This window comes from Pundamilia nyererei, unplaced genomic scaffold (assembly GCF_000239375.1).
Source record: "Pundamilia nyererei isolate P.nyererei 1_Seehausen unplaced genomic scaffold, PunNye1.0 scaffold00022, whole genome shotgun sequence".
NCBI lineage: Eukaryota > Metazoa > Chordata > Actinopteri > Cichliformes > Cichlidae > Pundamilia > Pundamilia nyererei.
In genome coordinates, this window is record NW_005187423.1 from 1,949,476 (window position 1) to 1,969,658 (window position 20,183).

At 39.9% G+C, this 20,183-nt stretch overlaps 1 protein-coding gene across 2 annotated transcripts in view; it reads right to left on the bottom strand.

The window, feature by feature from the left end:
• The window catches only part of bnc2 (basonuclin zinc finger protein 2), a 165,564-nt gene extending 155,634 nt beyond the window's left edge, over window positions 1-9,930 (bottom strand). For both annotated transcript variants that reach the window (XM_005726887.1, XM_005726884.1), the window contains exon 1: window positions 9,420-9,930. In XM_005726887.1, the coding sequence (XP_005726944.1) occupies window positions 9,420-9,422 (3 nt within the window). In that variant the 5' untranslated portion in view covers window positions 9,423-9,930. The remainder of the gene's footprint in view (window positions 1-9,419) is intronic.
• Between the last annotated feature and the right edge of the window lie 10,253 nt (window positions 9,931-20,183).

Consider the following 20,183-nt stretch of genomic DNA (forward strand, 5'->3'; position numbering starts at 1 on the left):
CCACCAAGTTTTCCTAGCTGCAGGGAGGTCACTGACCATGTATCCATCCACCAAAATGTTCTCACTTTGCAGACCACTGGGGTGGCAGTAGCTCAGGCGGTGATTCAATCCCCGTCTGCTCCAGTCTGCATGCCAAATGTCCTTGGACAAGTTACTAACCCCAAGTTGCTCAGATACGTCCATCGGAGTATGAGTGTGTTTCAGTGTTAGATATAAAGCACTTACATAGAAAGAGCATAGAAAAAAGTGCTTGTGCGACTGGGTGTGATTGGGTGAATCAGGTAAGTTGTGCAAAGCGCTTTGAGTGCTCAGAGAGAGCAGAAAAGCGCTATCTAAGAATGATTTTATTTACCATTTACATACAAGTACAACCTGAATGTGTTTTGTTAAAATAACAGAAAATTGTGCCATTTTGAATACAACAGATAGATGTATAAAGTGTGAATTCTCAAGCTGATGCATATTCCTCTTACTTCCTCTCAGATGAAATGACACAAATTATTGTTGATAGATAATTTATTACTCAAACACACATTCTCTTTAAATTACTTAGTGTGCAAAGAGCAGAAAAGTGAGGGTAGAGAGGAACCGAGGAGGAGAGTGAGGGAGACAGGGCGACAGACAGGAGAAGGAAGGGAATGGGGGAGGGCACTGGTCTGTCCTTCCTTGGGGACCAGACTGCCCCTCCTGCTTGCCCATTAAAAACAGAATTCCTCCACAAACTGTTTGTGTTTTCAGTCCAACTCCTCCAGGGTGCTGCTTGCCACAGCACAAGACGAGTGTCCTCTCCTTCTCCGGCGTCTCCCTGCTCTGCATTGTAGCTAACATTCCCTTCCCTGTTCTGCTGGAGACCAGTCTACTATCAACATGTGGCACATGTCCTTGACAAGTCAAGAGGACCCTTCACCATAGGAGTTGGGCAGCAGTGTCAACCACGCACCCCATATTTCTCCCTTTCCCCCTTGTTCTCCCTTAACCTGCCTTCCCTCATTCACCCTTCCTCTCTTAATATTGAGTTGCCAGGGTAAAAGGGGGCCAGAGGAATCTAATAACTGTGACAGTGGGGCTTTTTTGGCATTGTTCCTGAAGCTGTGCAGACACACACAGGGCTGTCAGCTGGCTCTAATGAAAGGTTAAATGAATAGGACAAAGTGACAGGAGGTACAATAAAGAAACAAGAAGGAGGAGAGAATGTGTATGCAAGCATGTGTCCATGTCTCAGTGTGACATTGTCTCGAGGGCGGCCTCCTTAGTAAGGAACAAGGACGGCCCCTCCACAGTTTTGCAATATTCAAAACAGATTGGTTTGCGACAGTGAATGTGCACTTTTATGTGACTCTGTGCCGTGTATGCATGTGTGTGTGTGTGTGTGTGTCTGTGCCTCTCCCACCAAGACACAGATGCTGAAGAGGAATTCCAGCATGGGGTTCTTTGATAAATGTTAAGGTCGCTGGCTGAAGGGAGGGATGGAGGCTGGATGGGGAGGAGTGGATGGGAGAGCGGGTGCGGTGGGGAAGAGGCAGAGGGAGTGACGAGGGGGGACGCATGTCTCGTCTTGTGCCTCTCCCTGCCTGTGCCTTGGTGGAATGCAGAGTCACATGAAAGAGGCCCTCTTTCTCTCTCCCTCTCCCTGAGACTCGTCTCTTGTATCTGTCTCAAAAGCGCCACTGTCCCCCTCCTGACACACTACCTGTCAGCACATTTCTCCTCCACTCCAAAAACACCCACAGCCACAAACACATGTGAAAACACACACACACACAATCATAGACTGTACATGCAGGCAGAAACACATACAGATGTGCCCTTCACACACAGTTAATGAGTGTTAAGTTTCCCTCAAACAGGAAAAGTGAACTAAGACAAACAAACACACAAAATCCTATCATCCTGAGACCGCTTAATTACTATGATTATCACCATAAATAGCACTTTTGTCACCAACAATCACACAGTAGGACTTCTAACATGTCATCCAGGTTTTTGGTGATGCGTTGCAAAGCGCGCTCAGCTCAAAGGGCTACAGCTTAGTCAATGAACCCTAAAAGATTGTGACAGAAATTGAAATACTCATACAGAGTTAAATATTTAATGTATAGCATCAAAATAAATATTCTTTCCTCCCAAATCACAAGATTAAAAGACAGTACAAACTAATCACTACCTTGACAAGTCTGTAGGAGGTACAGTTGGGGTGCACAATTATGGCCAAGATTATTTTCAGCACGATATGAATACATATGGTTTTCTCTTTGTTAACATCCCATGAGCTGAATCTGAAGTATTTCTAAAGAATGACTGATGATCCACGTCCAGTGACAAGCTCTTCACCTTGTCCTGTCCCAGATATTTGCTTTCTTGTTTTATATCTGTCTTTTTATGTTGTGTTGCTCATCCAGACTAGTTGTGCAAAACTTGCCGCGTGAGGTGCAGGGAACAGCTGTGATTGGTGCATGCAGGCATGTGGTCAGGCACTTAATTAGGGAGTGCTTGATTTATTTTTGCTTTGCATTCTATAGGCAGGGCATGCATTTTCAATATGGCTCGATCGCGGGGAGCTAAAATTTTGACTGACATTCAAATTCGATTAACTATTCAGCCCTAAAGTATAATGTATAATTGTTAAATATAGGTATATAAGTTAATTAGCTAGCTTATATCGCTATCTATCTATCTATCTACAATTACACGCATATTTTATCCGTAACAATTCCATCTCCCACCAGCACATAATATTCTTTTGCCTTCAAAAAGTCAACACAAATGACTTTTAAATAGATAATTTTCTGTTGTCACACTGTAAACACTACACTGTAAGCATATATAAGTTATTACTAAGAAAAGAGAACTGTTTGGGTTAAAATGTGCACTCTTTGATGTGGCTTTGTTTTGGATTCAAATTTCTCTTTCATTAGGGTCAGAGGTTATGGGTTCAGTAATAATCACCTTGCCGCTGAGAGGAAAAGTGTCTTTCAAACATGCACACATTCATAAATTGCACACACATAAATTCATAAAAGCATTCAAAACGTAATTGAACACATATACAATGCACCGACATCCTTTGCTGATTTTTATCCAAAATCAAAGACATAGAATTATATTCAAGGCTAAAGAGTCCAAACTCTGCATTAAGGCTTGCTAATAGAAGCCAGATTATACATTCAGCCTACAAGGTTACCAGTGTGTCTGAAATATTATCAATATATTCAAGTGAGAATCATTGTCAGAAAAAAAGCCTGCCAGAACTAAAGTCTCGAAAAATCAAGGTGATTACGGCTCCCTTTGGCCCAGAATATATGGATTTACACACTAGTTAATACACACCGACAGAAACATACACACACACACACACACTTAAGTTATCTATTTTTTTTATCTCACTAATATGAGAACTAAACAACATCCAGATGTAGGATACACAGCTGACTGTTGCAATAATGTGTTTTTATGGAAAAGGCAAAAAAGTACTTCCATAAAACAAAAAGCATATATTCTGTCACATAACCACAGCTGCAATCTCAGATTTAACCATATGCTTGCTTCTTATGCTTGTACATTTAACTATGAACTACAGCTATTTGACATATTCAGTTTTTTGCCTGAATAGTTATACATGCAAAAAACTATTACTAGGTAGATAAGATCCCAGAAGAAAGGCCTATGAGCTTTTTAGATACAGGATTTCTCGCTTTGAGTTAAATGGAAATTGTAATTAATGACTGTATCGCTCTTACACAAAGAAAACGGCTTCTTTATGAGTCACGCCAAAGTATAACTGGGAGAACACCCAACCCTGAAGCATCTTGTTGCAACAACAGAACAGTTTTCACTATAAATACACTGCTGCAGCGCTAATATATCATCAGCAAAATGTTACAATCCTGTTAAGTCTCTGAAATCATATTTTAAACTGTATATGGTAACGTTGCATCCAGTAAAATCAAACGTGCTGGTATGTATTTGTTTACTCATTGATACTTCCTGATGCTCACTATAAGAGTGATGATAGTGTCCAGGATTTACATGGTTATAAATTTAGTGAGACACGTGGTGACAAGTTTCAGGCTGTCACTGGTGCACACTGAACGATCACAAGATATAATCTGTCAACAAGGACTCGTGTCGTAATGAGCATAATGGCAAAAAAATGAGTGAGGATGTTTTACTCTGCTTAAATAAATTGTTAAACAACACTGGCCAAGTACTTTGAAACAACAAAATAAATAATGGCACAGTAAAATGAGCTGCCTCTACAATGAGTCTGTCATCTTTCCAAGAAACTCCAATATCACTGTCTTGGATCAGCTGTGAGGTTGGTGTAGCACCACGTGAACCAATTTTCCACCTGCTGCAGGTTCTGCTTAGATCTCTAGAGAAGTGGACTGCGATTGCCAGTTTCTCTCTAGAGAAGCAGCTAAATAATACTGAGAGATACCACAATAGCAGCCCGGCTAGCGAGCTAGCCAGTAGGGAAAACACAACTGTGACTAAATCCTGAAAACAGCAGAAGGAGGACTGTGCCCTGAGAAATAAATCTTACATGCTGTTGTTCCATTTCTAAAACACCGCATCACACCAAAGACCTTATAATGTGGACAATCATAATCTGGCATATGATCTGCTTTTCACATAAAATCATATAAATTTTTCATTACAAAATAATTTTTAAAATGTATTGCTGCTGACCAGTTAGGCCCACTTCATCCCATCTAAGTCCATGGATGGACTCCAAAAAACATGACGTGATCACATCACAGTCTGCATGACAGGGTAAAGGGGTGCAATGAATTCAGCATATAGACACGGAGAGGTCCCAAGTCTACTTGATATAGTAACAGGCAACAAAAAGAAACCCAAAGGCACAAGTTCTCCTTTTTAGAGCAAAAACTGAACATGAAGTTGGTACACGATCTGGAATATTGTGCAATTAGAAAAAAACATCAGTCAAAACTTTTAAAAAGGCTGCAGCCCAGCAAAGGAGTTGCTGCATATACACTGGAGCATGTCTTTAGCCTGTCCAAGCCCGCTATTTTAAAACAATGATTAATGCCATTCACAGGAAGGAATAACAGTAGCTGACCAATAAAGATTGCTCTGGTGTAAAGAAGTCTGAAGAAGAAAATGCCTGGAATGAATTGTGGAGTTTACTTTGTCCATCCTTCGGTCAGTACATAAACAGATTTTAAATGAAAGAATTCTGGATTGAGAACCAGAGGAATCATTTCAAAGGCTATTCAGGTAAAAAAAAAAAAAACATTGTCAGGCACAGTTACTAGAAAAAGAACTAGACACTCACGGCAATAATTCCAAAGTCAACATGCTACGTCTCAGTCCTCAGGAATTTTTCATGAGCCACCACTTATCTTGTCATATCAGATTTCTTCCACCAGCTTTTTTGGAGGGAAGAGAAAAGACACCTTTAGGGCAAATTATTCTCTTCTAATCAAATCACTCTGTATGGCCTGAGGAGATCTTTCCATCCCTTTTTGAGTCACTCGGGCAAAGGCCACTCATGCACACACCCAGAAAAAAAAAAAAACGCACGCAGTCATTCAAAGGAACACTCACTTATTCGCAGCAGCAGTTTGTCGTCTTTTTATCTGAAAGCAAGAAATGAGACTCAACAGGAAAATAAAAAATACAAGAAGGAACCGAGGAACAAAGCGGCGTCTGGAATTTCCATCGCAAGTGAAATCCCAGATTTTCTCACTCCCTGTTCATGGAACAAAATCGAACAACTTTATTCTGGAGTGCAGTCAGTGCAGAAGGGAGCTATAAAATATAAATTATACCACATAACCCTATACCTCCCAACTGAGCCATTTGGTTACAACTATACTCCTGTTCGTTACACAGGTCCAGCGTCTCTGCTATTTCTATAGCGTCGACACGAATTATATCCCAGCCCCGCTGAAGAACGTATGGATTACAAGTGAAAAGTAATTTCCCTACCGATTGGACAGTTGCCACCAAGTGACACTGAGGTGTTTATTTTACTCAGTCGCTGGTAATTAGTTCTGGACAGAATCAATTAAGGCCACCTCAAATTACATCTGAAAACCTAAGAGTTATGACTGCGCCTCAGAGGGCAGGAAAATGTATTAGGGTCGCTGTGCCAAATGTGTCCTATCACAAATAAAGACAGAGTGAGTGAGAAGCTTCCACAAGCACTCAGTGTCTTCATGTTTTAGCACACGAGTATTCCCCAGTTCTTCCTGTTTCCTTACATTATCGCACATAAGACGTTTTAACATTTAACATTCGAAATGAAGCCTGTAGAAAACAAAAAAAGGGCATTAAAAAAATGAATGCATAGAAGTACAGGTATCAGGTTGCGCTTTGTAGATGGGAGGCCGATTTTAATCTGATTAACTTGCCATTTCCAAATGTGATCCGTTTTGTCACCGCAGAGACAATACCATAATTGAGCAGACTGAAACTCTTACAGATATCAATCTGCGTGATAGTGTGAGACTAAACACATCTTAAATGCTCGTGTCATAACAGCTGTTCACCCTATTCATTACCTTTTGCTATTTGTGTCTCCTTTCTTTTTAAAGTTAGGAATCACATGAACACAGACCAAATTTCATAATGTTTTCACAAAGGTAAGTGTGTGAAGATTCGGTTCCTTGCTTTGTGTGTGCTGGGGTACGAAAAATGGAATCACATCTCGCATATGTATATTGTTTTAAATCAAGTATGTCTCACGCTGTGTTCTTTATTAAATTAGGAGCCCTGCGATCCAATTTGTTTCAACATTTCACTGTGTCTCTGTTTTAGTCGCCAAAGCTCACAGCTTAGGTTCTGGTGTCTTGTTTAAAGATTTCCATCTTAAGGCATCCCTATGCATGTGACCCCCCCCCTTTCAAAATATTACCTTTGCTGTCACTGCCAAGACACACTATCAGTCACTCAGGAGATTATCGGTGATGGGAATGGATGGAGAGTAGCAGCGCCATATCGGTACCAGTGACCCACCTCTGAATAAATAAGAACGGTGCAACAATCCAGCTTTGACGCTGCTGAAGCATCGCAGAAACACTCGTGGGAGAAGATGGAAAAAGTGCTCTCTCTCTCTCAGATTTGCTGAATATCTTTACCTGTTAGCATGAGTGAAAGTGCATATTTCCTTTCATCTAAAAGAAATGCTGTTGGTTTTTCTTCCTGATCCGCACTTACACATATTCCCCTTCACTTGTGCCTCTCTGAGGTTAAGCGCTGTACTTTCAAACGCGGCCTCATTACTAAAATTGTACAGAAAAATATTTTGGGAAATTATGGTCAAGCAGTGATTATCTCTGTAAATTCATCAATTGAAATATAGGCATAAGCAGCTGCATAAATAGGAGACAGCAGCAAATGCATAAATGCACCGAGTGGGTTATCAGCAGAGTCTTTATGCACTTAGCACTCATTCTTATTAAGTGAGGAGGCAGGGAGTTAGAAAGTAAGAAAGCCGGGGGGAAACAGTGAGGATGGAGTTGGTGTGGAGGGGTGGGGGTGTGGGGTGTTCTCGTTGTGAGGAGTAATCAGAGGAAGCCAGCAGGGGGGACAGGGAGGGTTGGTGGGGTCAGAGCAGAGCACCACTGAGCAGCCTTTCTCTTCATTAGCAGCCTCTCTAAGGGGGGGCGTCACAGGCCTACCTGTCCAGCAGATTATTGAACCGACTAACCAGTGGCACCCACCCCACACACACACACGCTCTCCCCTCTCTGATTCTCACAGACCCAGAGGAATCACGACCTAGCTGCAGATCCTTTGACAACTTTAACTTTTTCTTTAACCTCACGCAGCAGAAGTACAGGCTGGTGCAGAAGGGAGTCTGTTTCCTGCATATTAAAGGACATGTACGACGGTGTTTTTCTCTAATAATTTTTGAGGATTTTTGTCTTATAAATGTACTATTTTTTTTTTATTGTTTCATTCAAAATATGCATTTTATTTGCTAAGCTGATTTGTTTCACGGTGGCTTTCACGCAGTTCTGAAAAAGTCATAATTATCCGACACAAAAAGCACAAGACAGAAGCATTTCGAACATGATGAAAATCATTAGCAGCATTTTAACATCTGCAACTTATGTGGTAAAGGAAATGTGAAATTGAACAGATCCCCACTCGGTCTGGCTGAGAGACAGCAGCACGGAGATAAAAGTAATGAAATGACACTGCAGGAATGTAAATTGGCATTCTTCACTGTAGTAGCAGCACCAGCTCATGAAACATCCTTGACACACACGCACACTCATACCAGGCCAAAATACTGTTAGGCATTAATCTCGCACACATCTCACTGACGAAAGTGTGAAGGTACTTTTAAGTGGGAACATTCATCTCAGTCACCCTCATTGTTTCTCGTTTTCTACCCCTCACACACTCTCTCTCTCTCTTTTCCTCTCCTCGTCTTTTGAAGCGTTCAGATATGTCCAAACTGAAGTGTCTTAAGCTGACTTTGAAATTCAAGCTGGCCGTCTGCTTGTGTTTCAATGAGTTTGTTTTTATGGGTGAACTGTAACACAGGGGCACATAAACAGTGGGGATGAACTAGTGTATTTGGCAACAAAAAAAAAATTTAAAACACACACACACACACTTTACAAACTCTTAAAATTACCTAAAGGTTTTGGCTGCGTTGACATAGCACAGGAAAACATGTTTGTTCCTTAAAGGAGAAGGAATTGTGCAGAAAAATTGAAGCAGGATTTTCAGAAGAGGGTTTTTATGAGGCCTAAGAAAATTTACTTTCCAAATTTTAGACCCAGCTGAGGTACAATCAAGTGTGTCCACGTTGATCTAAAACAACACACACCGTTTTTATGAGCCCCTGTGTGTCCTTGATGTATGAAGAAATTGCACTGAACTCCACTCCAATCAAGGCCTCAATACCAACTGGTATCAAAGTGGCTTATACATAAATATCATGTAAACACTTTAACAGTTATACAATTTACAGCGCCTGGATTTTTCCTGTCAGACGCCACCTAAAAGTTTTTAATTTGTCTCGCAGAAGCAGAGAATTATGAAACACTTTCAGGCAAAAGCTTTAAATAATAACAAGTGAGGTTAGATTTTGTTAACTTACTTTTTAAGCCCCGTTTTTTCCTCAGGATTTGAAAGGCTCAGAAACGCAACAGTTGGTGATTTTGTAAGACTCACAGACGAGGAAAAGGTAAAGAAAAATTTATCTAAACAAGGTTAATACATTTTTTTCTATTAGTTTTACTGACAAATCTAGCAAATACGTCATATGAAGCAAAGCAAACAGGGGGAAATATATGACTTCAGCAAAACTTTTTTTTTTCTTCTCTCGTCTGACCAGCAAACAAGTTAATAAAAAGTTACAGCTCCCGTGATTTGTCACACCGATGTGCCATCTGAAAAACTTCAGAAAGTACACGCAGAAAAATCATATTTACCATTGCTGCATGTTGTATCTGACAGACCCCGGGGCTCCTGGCACTTTTCAAAGTTGGCGTCCTCAATAAAGTCTGATTTCGCCCTCAAGTGGGGAACTTTCTCCTCTTCAATCCAGTCCGATGTATATCTTGCGATTCACGCTCGGGTTTCTTTTCAGACTCAGCAACGATGTTTTTTTCTTGACACTTCTAGGAGTAACACGGGGAAACGAGCGCTCGCTTTTTCATCCCGAGATTGAAAGCGTCCCGACTTGAGAGAAAAACGCGCGTCGTTTGGGTACGGGTCGGTCTCACGGAGAGGAACGCGCGACCACGACACTCTGTCGCCTCTCCTTTCCCCCAAACCGTAAACTGAAGTAATCAAGGAAACTGCAGGGATCACTGTCAGCCAGAAGCCGAGTTGTAACTGCTTGCCCTACCTTGATGAAAAAAAGAGAAAAAAAAGAAAAGCTTCCTACACTTCCCCGGTGATTTCCTTCTGCAGAGTCAGCACAGCGGAGAGCTGCGGACGGTCAGGGCTGCTCTGTTGTGTTGGGTGAATTCAGATCAGTGTTTTACACGCCGTGTGTGACTGTAACCCAAGTGACTGCGGGTCCACGGAGCTTTTGTGCCTCATGAGTTGATTTACAATGTTGTGCCAGCATGAGGATTCGCTTCGTCGTGCAAGAAAAATGTGCCAAAAACCCTTAGCCCCAAGATAAGAAATCGTCAGAGAGGCGTATTAAAAGCTTTCAATATTTGAGAAGCAGCAGTGATTCAATGATATTTCTTTTTCTTCGTGTGCATTTAGATAATATATAATGTTCTAGTCTAAATAATACTGCCGATTTTTAACAGTACTGTCAAAAAGGGGAGTTCATCAGATCAGGCTGAAGGAGCAATGCATTAACAAAAAAAAAAGGGAAAAAAAGAAAATGATTTTGAATGCTGTATCAGCTCTTTAGCGTCGGACACAGAATTTCATGTTATAACAAGAAATCTTCGCCCTTTTTTACTTTTTTACTTTCTGTTCTCTAAGGCAAACACACGTGCGACCCTGCGCTTGTGCGCGCGCACGCGTGTTTGAAGCAGTTTGAAATAGTTTCCGTTGTTGCCTTCAGCAGGGATGTGACACTGATTCCCTGAGCTGTCCCTCAGATCCCTCAGAATTAGGCGTGCTCATTAAAGTTTCATTGTGCACTTGTTTTTATGATGATTTGCTCAACATTTGACTAAGACATCTCGAGAGTGAAGACTTGAAGGAGTGAGGGGTGTGTGTCTGTGTATGAGTGTGTGTCTGAGGGTGTTGTGTTAGTTAGAGGATAGAGTGGAACAGAAAAAGAGAAACATTCACTCTCATCGGAGTGACTGCCTGCCTGCCTGCCTCAGCCCGGCTTTCCGCTGGGGTGAGAGAGGCAGTGGAATCCCAGGGCAGTCATTTCTATCAAGTCAAGCGTCTGGAAGCCCCACTTGCATGTTTGGTCAAGGGGTAAATAATAGATCAGGGATTAGGCTTGTGTAGAATTCATTCCAGGGTAACAAGCTACTGAGGTCCCAGGATATGCATATTCATTCCTTGGCCAAGGCCATGGGAGAGCGAGGACCATATGCCTGTTTGTCAGAGGGCTTAGTTTGCTAATTAAATGAGATATTACATACTTATGTGAGCAACAAAACAAAAAGCCTTTAAAGGATTGTCCAGAAAAAAATTGTGCTTGAATCTATTTTGTGTTGACTTCAAGTGCTTTGATGTTGCTTTAATTTGACTCAGGAAGTGTTTTCTATTTCAGAGTGTTGATTAACCGTGTAGATATCAGGAGCTATGGATGTGTATACAGAGCTTATCAAAGGCTAACATGACATTTTTTTTCTTTGTTGTTGCTTTGCTGCCAAACTATCAGATGACGATAAATCTGTTATGACAAACAGATGAGATAGTAAATATGATAGTGAGTGTCTGGCTAGCCATAGTGTATTTTCACCTTCTCATTATTTTCTTACCTCATGATTTTTGGAACAATTGCACTTCTTTTGGGGTGGGCTGGATTCTATGAGCAGGGCCAAACAGGTCCCTGGCTCGTTACTTTGTCACTCAGAATGACTGGCTAACAATATAAAAAGTTTTAAATCTAAGCTCCGGATTATATGGCAAGCAATACAGGTAAGGCCATTAGAGGTTTGGTCCTTTTTCCAACACCATAATAAAAAACTTACTTTGTCATTTAACAATATTTACCCTAACCTCAGTCACAGTAATGTTGTTGCCTGTACCCTAACAACATTAAGATGTCAAATCACGACCTCAACAAACACACATTCAACAAAAAATTTATGGGCCCAAAGTGAACCATCAGGCTCAGACATCTAAATGTAAGTTTTGGGTCATGGCATAAAAAATACAAAATTTTAAAAAAGTTTAATTTTACAACAGAAAAGCCAAAACATGAACATCAGCCCCTATCAAATCTGATACTGCATATGGGGCAGTAACTGATCGATATTGGCTTACTATACACGTCATTAACACTAAGTGGGCATTCATTTTAATGATACTGATAAACTGAGCTGTGTACTCACAAAATTATATGCATTACGTCGTCTTAGAGGTAACATCTGTATGTATATTTATGTATTATGCTTTTTATTGCTGTAGTTATTATATGCTGTACCCTGACCACTGCCAAACCATAAATGACCATACAGAGTAGATAAATTTCCTTCTGTGAAAACATCAACTTGCACTTCATGTATTCTGTGAAGACGACTAGCAAATTCATTTTTCAACTCATTAACATGTCCTGGGACGTAAATAGTGTAATCATATTTATTTTTAGAACAAATATAATGCATCTTTATTTAAAAAAAAAAAGAAAAAGATACGGACATACAATGTTTGCTGCAGGAGGCTTGATAGGGAGGAAAAGTATATGTTTATCTGTCGCTGTGACAGGATCCCACTGTTCATTAATTACCCAGCGGGACCGCCGATAATGAGCTATTGAACCTGCTGCTGAAGTGTTCCACCTCCTGGGATGGCCATCAGCTGCTGCATCACATTTTGTGGATCCATCAAATCCACAGAGGTGCTCCTGTTCATTAAGTTCCAGTCACTAGTAAAGCACAAAAAGGTCCAGAAAGGTCAATTCAACCATCCCCAAGAAAACCCAAGAGTTTTCAGAGGATTGGCTCTCACTGTAAGTTTTCTTCAACAGTCTGGAGGCAGTTAATGACCTGAAGAGCTTTTTTCTTTTTTAGCTGCTTCTTGTCACATGATGTTTCTGATGCCAGATCGATACCCCATTCAGTGAACACTTTATTTGGATGTCATAAGTCCGTTGAATGGCTGTTATCAGTAGCCTTATACATCTGGTTGGTAGGTGCCTTCCTATACCTACTAGTAGGCTCAGATAGCAATTTTTATTTCTACTAATCAATGATAAGCTGCCTGCTGCATAATCTAATGTAGCATAATCAGATTGCATAGAAGTCCTCTAGTGGTCATGTGAAGAAATGAAAGTTTAACTCACATTTTGCAGTTACAAGTCATTTAAATTATGAACATTTGAAATATCTGCCTGCTAGTGGACATAGTAGAACACCTACTTTGTCTGATAACAAGTAGTCATTTAAATGTCTAATGGCTGTTATTCTCTACCAGACATTGTGTGTTACAATGAAATGGCATCAAATTTATCTATGAACCTCAATTAACAGATTTGCCTTTGTAGGATAGGACTTCACACATGCATGACCTGCTGCCTTTCAAAATTCAATCTGAGTGAACCTGAAGTCTTAGGCTTGGACAGAAAAAGGCGTCAAGACAGTTTCAGGTGCTGGAGGTTGATCAAAAGAGAATTAAAGGGTTCGATGAGCATCACTGAAGTAAAATCGTGCCTTTATACTGAGATGACTTGGTATATCAGTCTCTGAGTTTGAGCCCTTCTAATTCACTGAGAGCGAAGCACAGGTGTTGGAAATAAGACAAATACTTTTCTCATCTAAAAGCTGTTTTCCAACTGGACAACATTTACTCAGGGCGATCAATGTCCCATGTCCTAGTCTCTTCTCTCATACTCAAGGGAAATATGAACTTAATTTACCCTTTCACCAAGCAAAGGACAAGCTCTCCGGCAGCAGCCCAAGGGAAATAGTCTGACTCCTTGTTCCCACACATCCTGAGGGGTCTAACTGTGGGTGGAATGGCACTTTAGTTGGGTGAGTTGTTAGCGAGTGTGGCCCTGCAGTTCATGGCACCGTGGACGCACAGAAGCTCACACATACACATATACGACGCTGCCTCTGAGAGGTGTGTCTTGCAGATCAATTCATCCTTTATGAGTGCTCCAGTTTGTTAAGGGTAGGACCAGAAGGTCATCAGATGGGAGTCAAACAGACGTCCGCGTCATCTCTTTGGGGCTGGCGTTAGACATGAACAAGGGGGTTTGTGCATACAGTATGTGGGGAGATGGGTGCTAATGGGGAGGGGAGGGCATCTAAATCACATGCAAACAGGAATGCACATAATAGGAAAAAACAAAGTGTAAGGTTTATGGCGAGGGAAGGTTTTGAGCTTGAGTGGTCTGATTTAGGTGCACAGATATTGTCAGTCTAACGGCTGAAACAGGGGGAAAGAAATGGTAATCAATGGTTTCTCTGTCCTGGGGTTTTGTAAGGCAGTCCAAGGTCTCACAGGATTCAGCATGAGGATGGCTCATGCTTGGGGTCAAAAGTGGCTGACAATTCTCCCACAGACTCCACTGAGAGAAATAATATCCCTCCTCAGGGCATCACTCGAACAGAAATGCGTACAAACAAGTCTTAAAATGTCAGCAAGTGGACATGAACTTAGCTTGCGATTTAAAAGATTTGTGACTTTGGTTTCAAAAGACACTTGGTGTGATAGCAGCTTATTGTTATCTTACTCAACAAATAGAGTCATCAGCCGTATTGCATAGTGACTGTGTTTCAAAGCCTTTACTGTAAACGCTCACATGTTGGAGCCTGTCTCATTTGTACGCAGTGGGAGTGATGTACTAAACACTGCGCAGGTTTGACATCCCAACTGGCATTTGTACGATTGATGTTCCTTTAAAGTGGAGGACTTGTGACTCTTTAGTATCTTTTGTCATCTTCTGCAGTTCTCAGGTTCTTTCTTCCCTCAGCATCAAAGCTAGGCCACATTAATGCAGACAATATCCCACTTACCTGAGGCGGCAGGCGGAGACTGTGCTTTCACAATTCTCCGTGGAGTGTCATGTTTTTCCCCGGGATGTGCCTCTCTTCCTTCCTCTGTCAGCGCTGGCACACCAGGGCTTGTCATTTGGTTCTTGAATTTTTCATGCAGGTGCATTTGCATGATCACAATCCTGTGTCACTTCTTCCCCTGGTAGATTAAATGCTGCCTGGCACTTGAACTTCCCCGTGACTCAGCTGAGGCAGAACAGAAGTAAGACAAGCGTGCTTGCTGGGACTGTCAGTGCAAGAGCCATCTTGTTTCAAAGGGTGGCACCTTACGGTTTGGCAATTGGCTCGCAAAGACAACTTCAACAAGAGTCAGTTTACATTTGCTACTGCAGTGCTTACATTTGTTGAGTCATACTCTGTAGTGTTAAGATGTTATTGCGCTTTGGTTTGGTTTGGTACATGATCTCAGGAACCCAACTATTTAATTTTGCTGTATGCGCTGACTGACACATGAATAGCTGCCTTTTCTTCCGTCAGAGCACCGAGTTTAATCATTCAATTAACTTTCTACAAACACCCCAGAGATCATGAATAGTAAGAAGTATCCTTTGAGAGACACATCTGCAGGTCAATTTTAGAGTTCTCTGTTAAACTTAGAATTAATATTTTGAGGTGATTCATTTTCATCCATGCTTTATTTGCATTAAACAGCACTGAGGTTATTATGTATGTAATCAAAAGTAGATTTATTTTTGGATTTTTTTCTGGCTTTATTGGATTGATATAGTGAAGACTGACGGAAAGGTGGAAGGAGAGAGAGAGGGTAGGACATGCAGCAAAGGGCAGGGGGTCGGACTCGAACCCGGGCTGGCCGGCTGCTCATCCCACTGAGCTCAACTAGCGCCCATCAAACATAGTCTATGCTGAACATTCTCTACATGTATTATTCTTGGATGGATCATTGCAATTCTATGAGCAAACTGTGCTTTCAGTATCTACAAGCAATAGTATGTGCTTTTTTTCAAAAAAAAAAAAAAAAAGGATCCCATTATTCCTACCACCCATGTACGTCCACTGACTTTATGGTAATTTATTATTTATCCACAGTTAGCTTTGAAAAAGTTGAAAGTTACAATGTGAACCCAAAAAGAATACTCACAAAAACATGAATATTACAGTGTTTCATATAAATTTTACCTAAGAAACTCATAGAATTTGCAAGCTTATCTTTGGATCGTGTAGATCCTGATCTGTATGAGGACACACATTTAGATAGTGGAATAGGACTAAACTGCATTTATATATGTATTTATGCATAGGTTAAGGAAGTAAAATCAAGAAAAGGCTGCAGCGAGTGTGGGATTTTTTTTTATAAATGTAAATGCACAAATCACATAATTGGTTATTGTGAAACTGTGCTTGGCTTAGATCTGCTTTATATACCTGAGACAGTCTCAAACTCTGGATCTGGATTAATCTGTCTTTAGCAGTACAAACACCAAATAAAGGGAGATACTGGCTGCTTCACATACAGGAGAGAGCAGCAAGAGACGCTGCCAAAACATGGTGGAACATGCCTGTGTACGCAACTGTAAGTGTCTCTAGCTAAATAATTTGATGATGAAAGAAGGGATAAGTTAGAAGGTAATCTTCCACTCTTCACTTCTTCTCTTAAATGTTCTTAAAACAGCCTTCTTTTTCATAATTTGACCGTAGAGTAACCAAATCAGTTTCAGGTTTTCTCATAATAGACGCTTTATCTAACATTTTTCAAGTGCTCGGTTTCGCCTTAAAGATTTTGACCTGAAGAAGAAGAAGCCAGATTCAAACTCTGCTGGTCACATGTCGTCATGATGACAGTGAGAAAGGGGCTTATTCACAGATACCATGTGTCAGTTTGTGTCTCTGAACAAGAAACAGGGGGCAGGCAGATGTTGCACATTATGTACCAGTCTACTGCCTCTAAAATTGTTCCGCAAATGAGGATCTTAATGAGAGGCAGTGTTTGTGGGTCAAGGAACAGCCTAATCATACTAAGTCAATTGCATCTTTTCTCTTTGTGTGTGTGTGTGTGTATGCAAGTGTGTGTGGCTGTGCGTGTGCATGCATGCATGGGTGTGAGTGTGGAGCAGTGAGCAGATGAACCAACATTTGTCTGACTCAAGAGGAGAGCCAGTCATCATATTTCTTCATTTCCCTCTCTCACCCTGTGCTCCAAATCTGGCTGGACACTTAAGTACATTAGCCACACAATATGGAGTTGTCTTGTCTCACCAGCAAAAAACAGATGTCAAACACGTGTCTTTGTTCATTTTCCTTTACCCTCCCTTTGCTTATGTTCAGCTCTCAAAACCCAAGCTATAGAGTCGAGAATCATTGGGCACAATGTCTCTAACCTTACAGCGACTCATTAAAACTGAAGACATGGATAAATATCAACAGGAGTAAGTACCTATTTTAAAAGGAAAACAGTAATTCTATCTGCCAAATACACATAAAGATCAATATCAAATTTCCATGTCATTTTTCTTTGCCATCGTGTGTGGTTGCTCAGGTTGTTCAAACTGGGGATTTATAACTGAACAAAGCAGTGATTACAGACACAGAGGAACCTTTATTTTATATAGAATACACGTGTGTGTGTCTGTGTAAGGGTAGTATCAAGAGACACCCATCTGTACTTTAAAACTATGTTTGAAGAGTCCTGTGTGCTTAAAAATAATATTAATATGAACATCACTACATCATGTCGACATGGTTTTTTACCTTCATTCCTTTCTTTCTAAAAAGTAAACCTAGGACCTATCCAAGGACCTGAGGAACTGGGGCAGGTCCTCTGTCTGTTTGGAGCTTTAGCCAATCTCAGTAATTTCAAAATAATTATTAACTAATGCTTTAACATGCAGCTGTAACATTAAACTGAATTATTCTTAACTAATTGCACAAACCATCATGTAATACTGTAGAATAAAGACAACTTCATATTCATAAATGAACAAGAGTCAGCAGATGTAAAGGTATTCAAGTTAAATCTGTGATTATAATATAAAAAACACTGCTACATCCAGTTTATATTAATCTACATTTGCTCAAACACAAGATATTGTGCATTTTCCCAAAAAATATTTTCATTGTATCCAGCAAGGTTATTATAATAAAAAATAAAACTAAACAAAAAACTCTAGTGATAGTTTCACTCTAAGTATAAAAGTTAGTGAACAGAAATAAAAATAACAATTTCTGAAAAAAACAGCTCTAACTTAAAAAACTAACTTGCAAAACTGACTAAAATATCAGAAGTCACGAAGTTAAACAAAACCGAATAATTTGACAGTCAAATCTAGAGTAAAACTTAGAACTTAAAACTTCAAAAGAAAAAAATCAACCTGGAAAATTAAAATTGAATAAGTTTAAACTTAAAATAAAATAAAATATAGTGGAAAAATCCCTAGTTTTAGTCTTTGGTAAAAAAGATCTGGTAAAATTTGTTACCACAGCCTGCCTGATGAGGCTTTGATAGACATCTTTAGTGAGACTTTGGTTTTCTGCCAGTCACCTGTGTTCAAAAGGTGTAGCATTTTTTAACTTTTAAATTAGTGTTGTCAGCATTAATCTTGTTAAAATGACGTTAACGACATTAATGACAAGTTAGCGTGCATCCCCCTGTGCGTGTGACTGCCCGGCGCTAACACGTTAACGAGCTAACTGTGCTAACGCATTGACCACGTGCAACCCCGTGCACGGCCCTATCCACACTAACTCGCTAACGGAGATTTGCTGCGTTTTCGCGGTTATGGTGTTAACATCATTTAACGAGATTAATGCTGACAGCAGTATTTTAAATATGCACCATATCTACATGATATAAATTAAAAATTACATAAATTAACACTGAAACTAACAAAAACTAAACTAAAATTAAACATGTTTCAAACAATAAACTGAAATGACAAAATCCATTCTGAAAACTAACCTTTTTTAGGGCAGCTCAAGTACCCCTAAATTCATTAATTGCTTGCCTAAAAGTATCTATAGTAACATTAGTAATAATCAGGCATTTTAGTATTATTTTCTGAAATTGTCTGTTAATGTTATATTTTGACAAGTGGAGATGGTGCAGGTTAGAATGAAAACAGGGTTTAATGGTCCCGTGTTCTTGATGTCATGATGTTATAGCGCACTCACGCAAAAACCGCTGCTGCTTCAACAGCAGATTTATCGTTAATAAATAAGATGCATTGGTGAGGCAGAATCCCCCCACCCACCCAATAGGTTGAATTTCTTCACACAAAAGTGCCACATGTCCTGTGCTAATATGTGCTAATTTCTGTGTCCACTTATTTTTATTTGTTCTCTGAATAGTGTTAGCTTTCATACATACACAGCTAACCTTGTTAGCAAATTTGAACTTTTTTCTTTAAATATGCTGTTATATATTGCACATTACCAAACAAGGAGCTGATGCACTTTTTTTTTAGTTTGTTAAAGATTTGTGTTCCTATTCTGGTCAAATTTGGCTTTATTGTTTGTTTATAGTACAGCTTCAGTTCCAGCTGACATCAGGTCAAAAGGCTGTTATGTGTCACTGGATAAGCATCAGTTTATGGCTTTTTTTAGGTTGTAAATTGTGTTTCACTGTTACATTTAAGTTTTTGTTAGCAGCGCAAAGACAGAGAAGAAGATAGAGAAGAAGAGAAAGGGAGAGAGCAGGATGAAGGCTTAAAAAGAAACAAGAGTGGACATTTAGTCAAAGTTAACACAAAATTGTGGTGTAGCTCCTGTTTTGACCACATTCATTGATGATGACTTCACATAACTAAGGAGTGATATAACCAGGTGAGTAAATAGGCAGATATTGAAGTAAGATGGAAAAAGAATAATTGTGTTTCACAAAATATTTTTACATGCAATTCATAGATGCTTCGTACGCTTTTTCAGTAGCACGCATAAAAATGCCGGTGGACATTCTAGACAGAACTTATTTATGTGAATGATAGCTTTTTAAGGGATTCATTCCACTCTAAACTTGGCTCAACAGAATGAAATTGATGTGACAGACTACAAATCTATTTGTCTGCACAATAAAAGGAGGGTTTTGTATGAATTAAAAAACTATATTGTAAAAGCAGCTCTTACATGTTTGCTTCATATCCATGTGTATGGACAGGGAGGGTGATTTTCTGCCATCTTTATTGAATAAATACAGCGGTTTATGATTCAGATGACTGCACGTGGTTAAGAGACTGAAACAAAGTTGTGCATTTTTATCCTTTCTCTTTGCAAATAGTTACTTCTTACTTTGGAGAATTCTGGTCTAAACCTATGCCCAAAGTTTGATAACTAAATTGACCACCTTAAAACAAGTGTATAATATTGAAAGGTGTGATTATTCACTTTGAATTACTCTTAAACACTAGCCCAGGGGTGTCAAACTCAAATACACAGTGGGCCAAAATTCAAAACTGGAACAGCGTTGCAGGCTAACATTAATATTTATTGAAAAAAAATATCTTCCTCTAGATATAAGAATTAATCTTTTCTTATGGACTCAAACAAGTTTTGCTGAAAAACTGAATATGGAACAAGCAAAGCTTAATACTA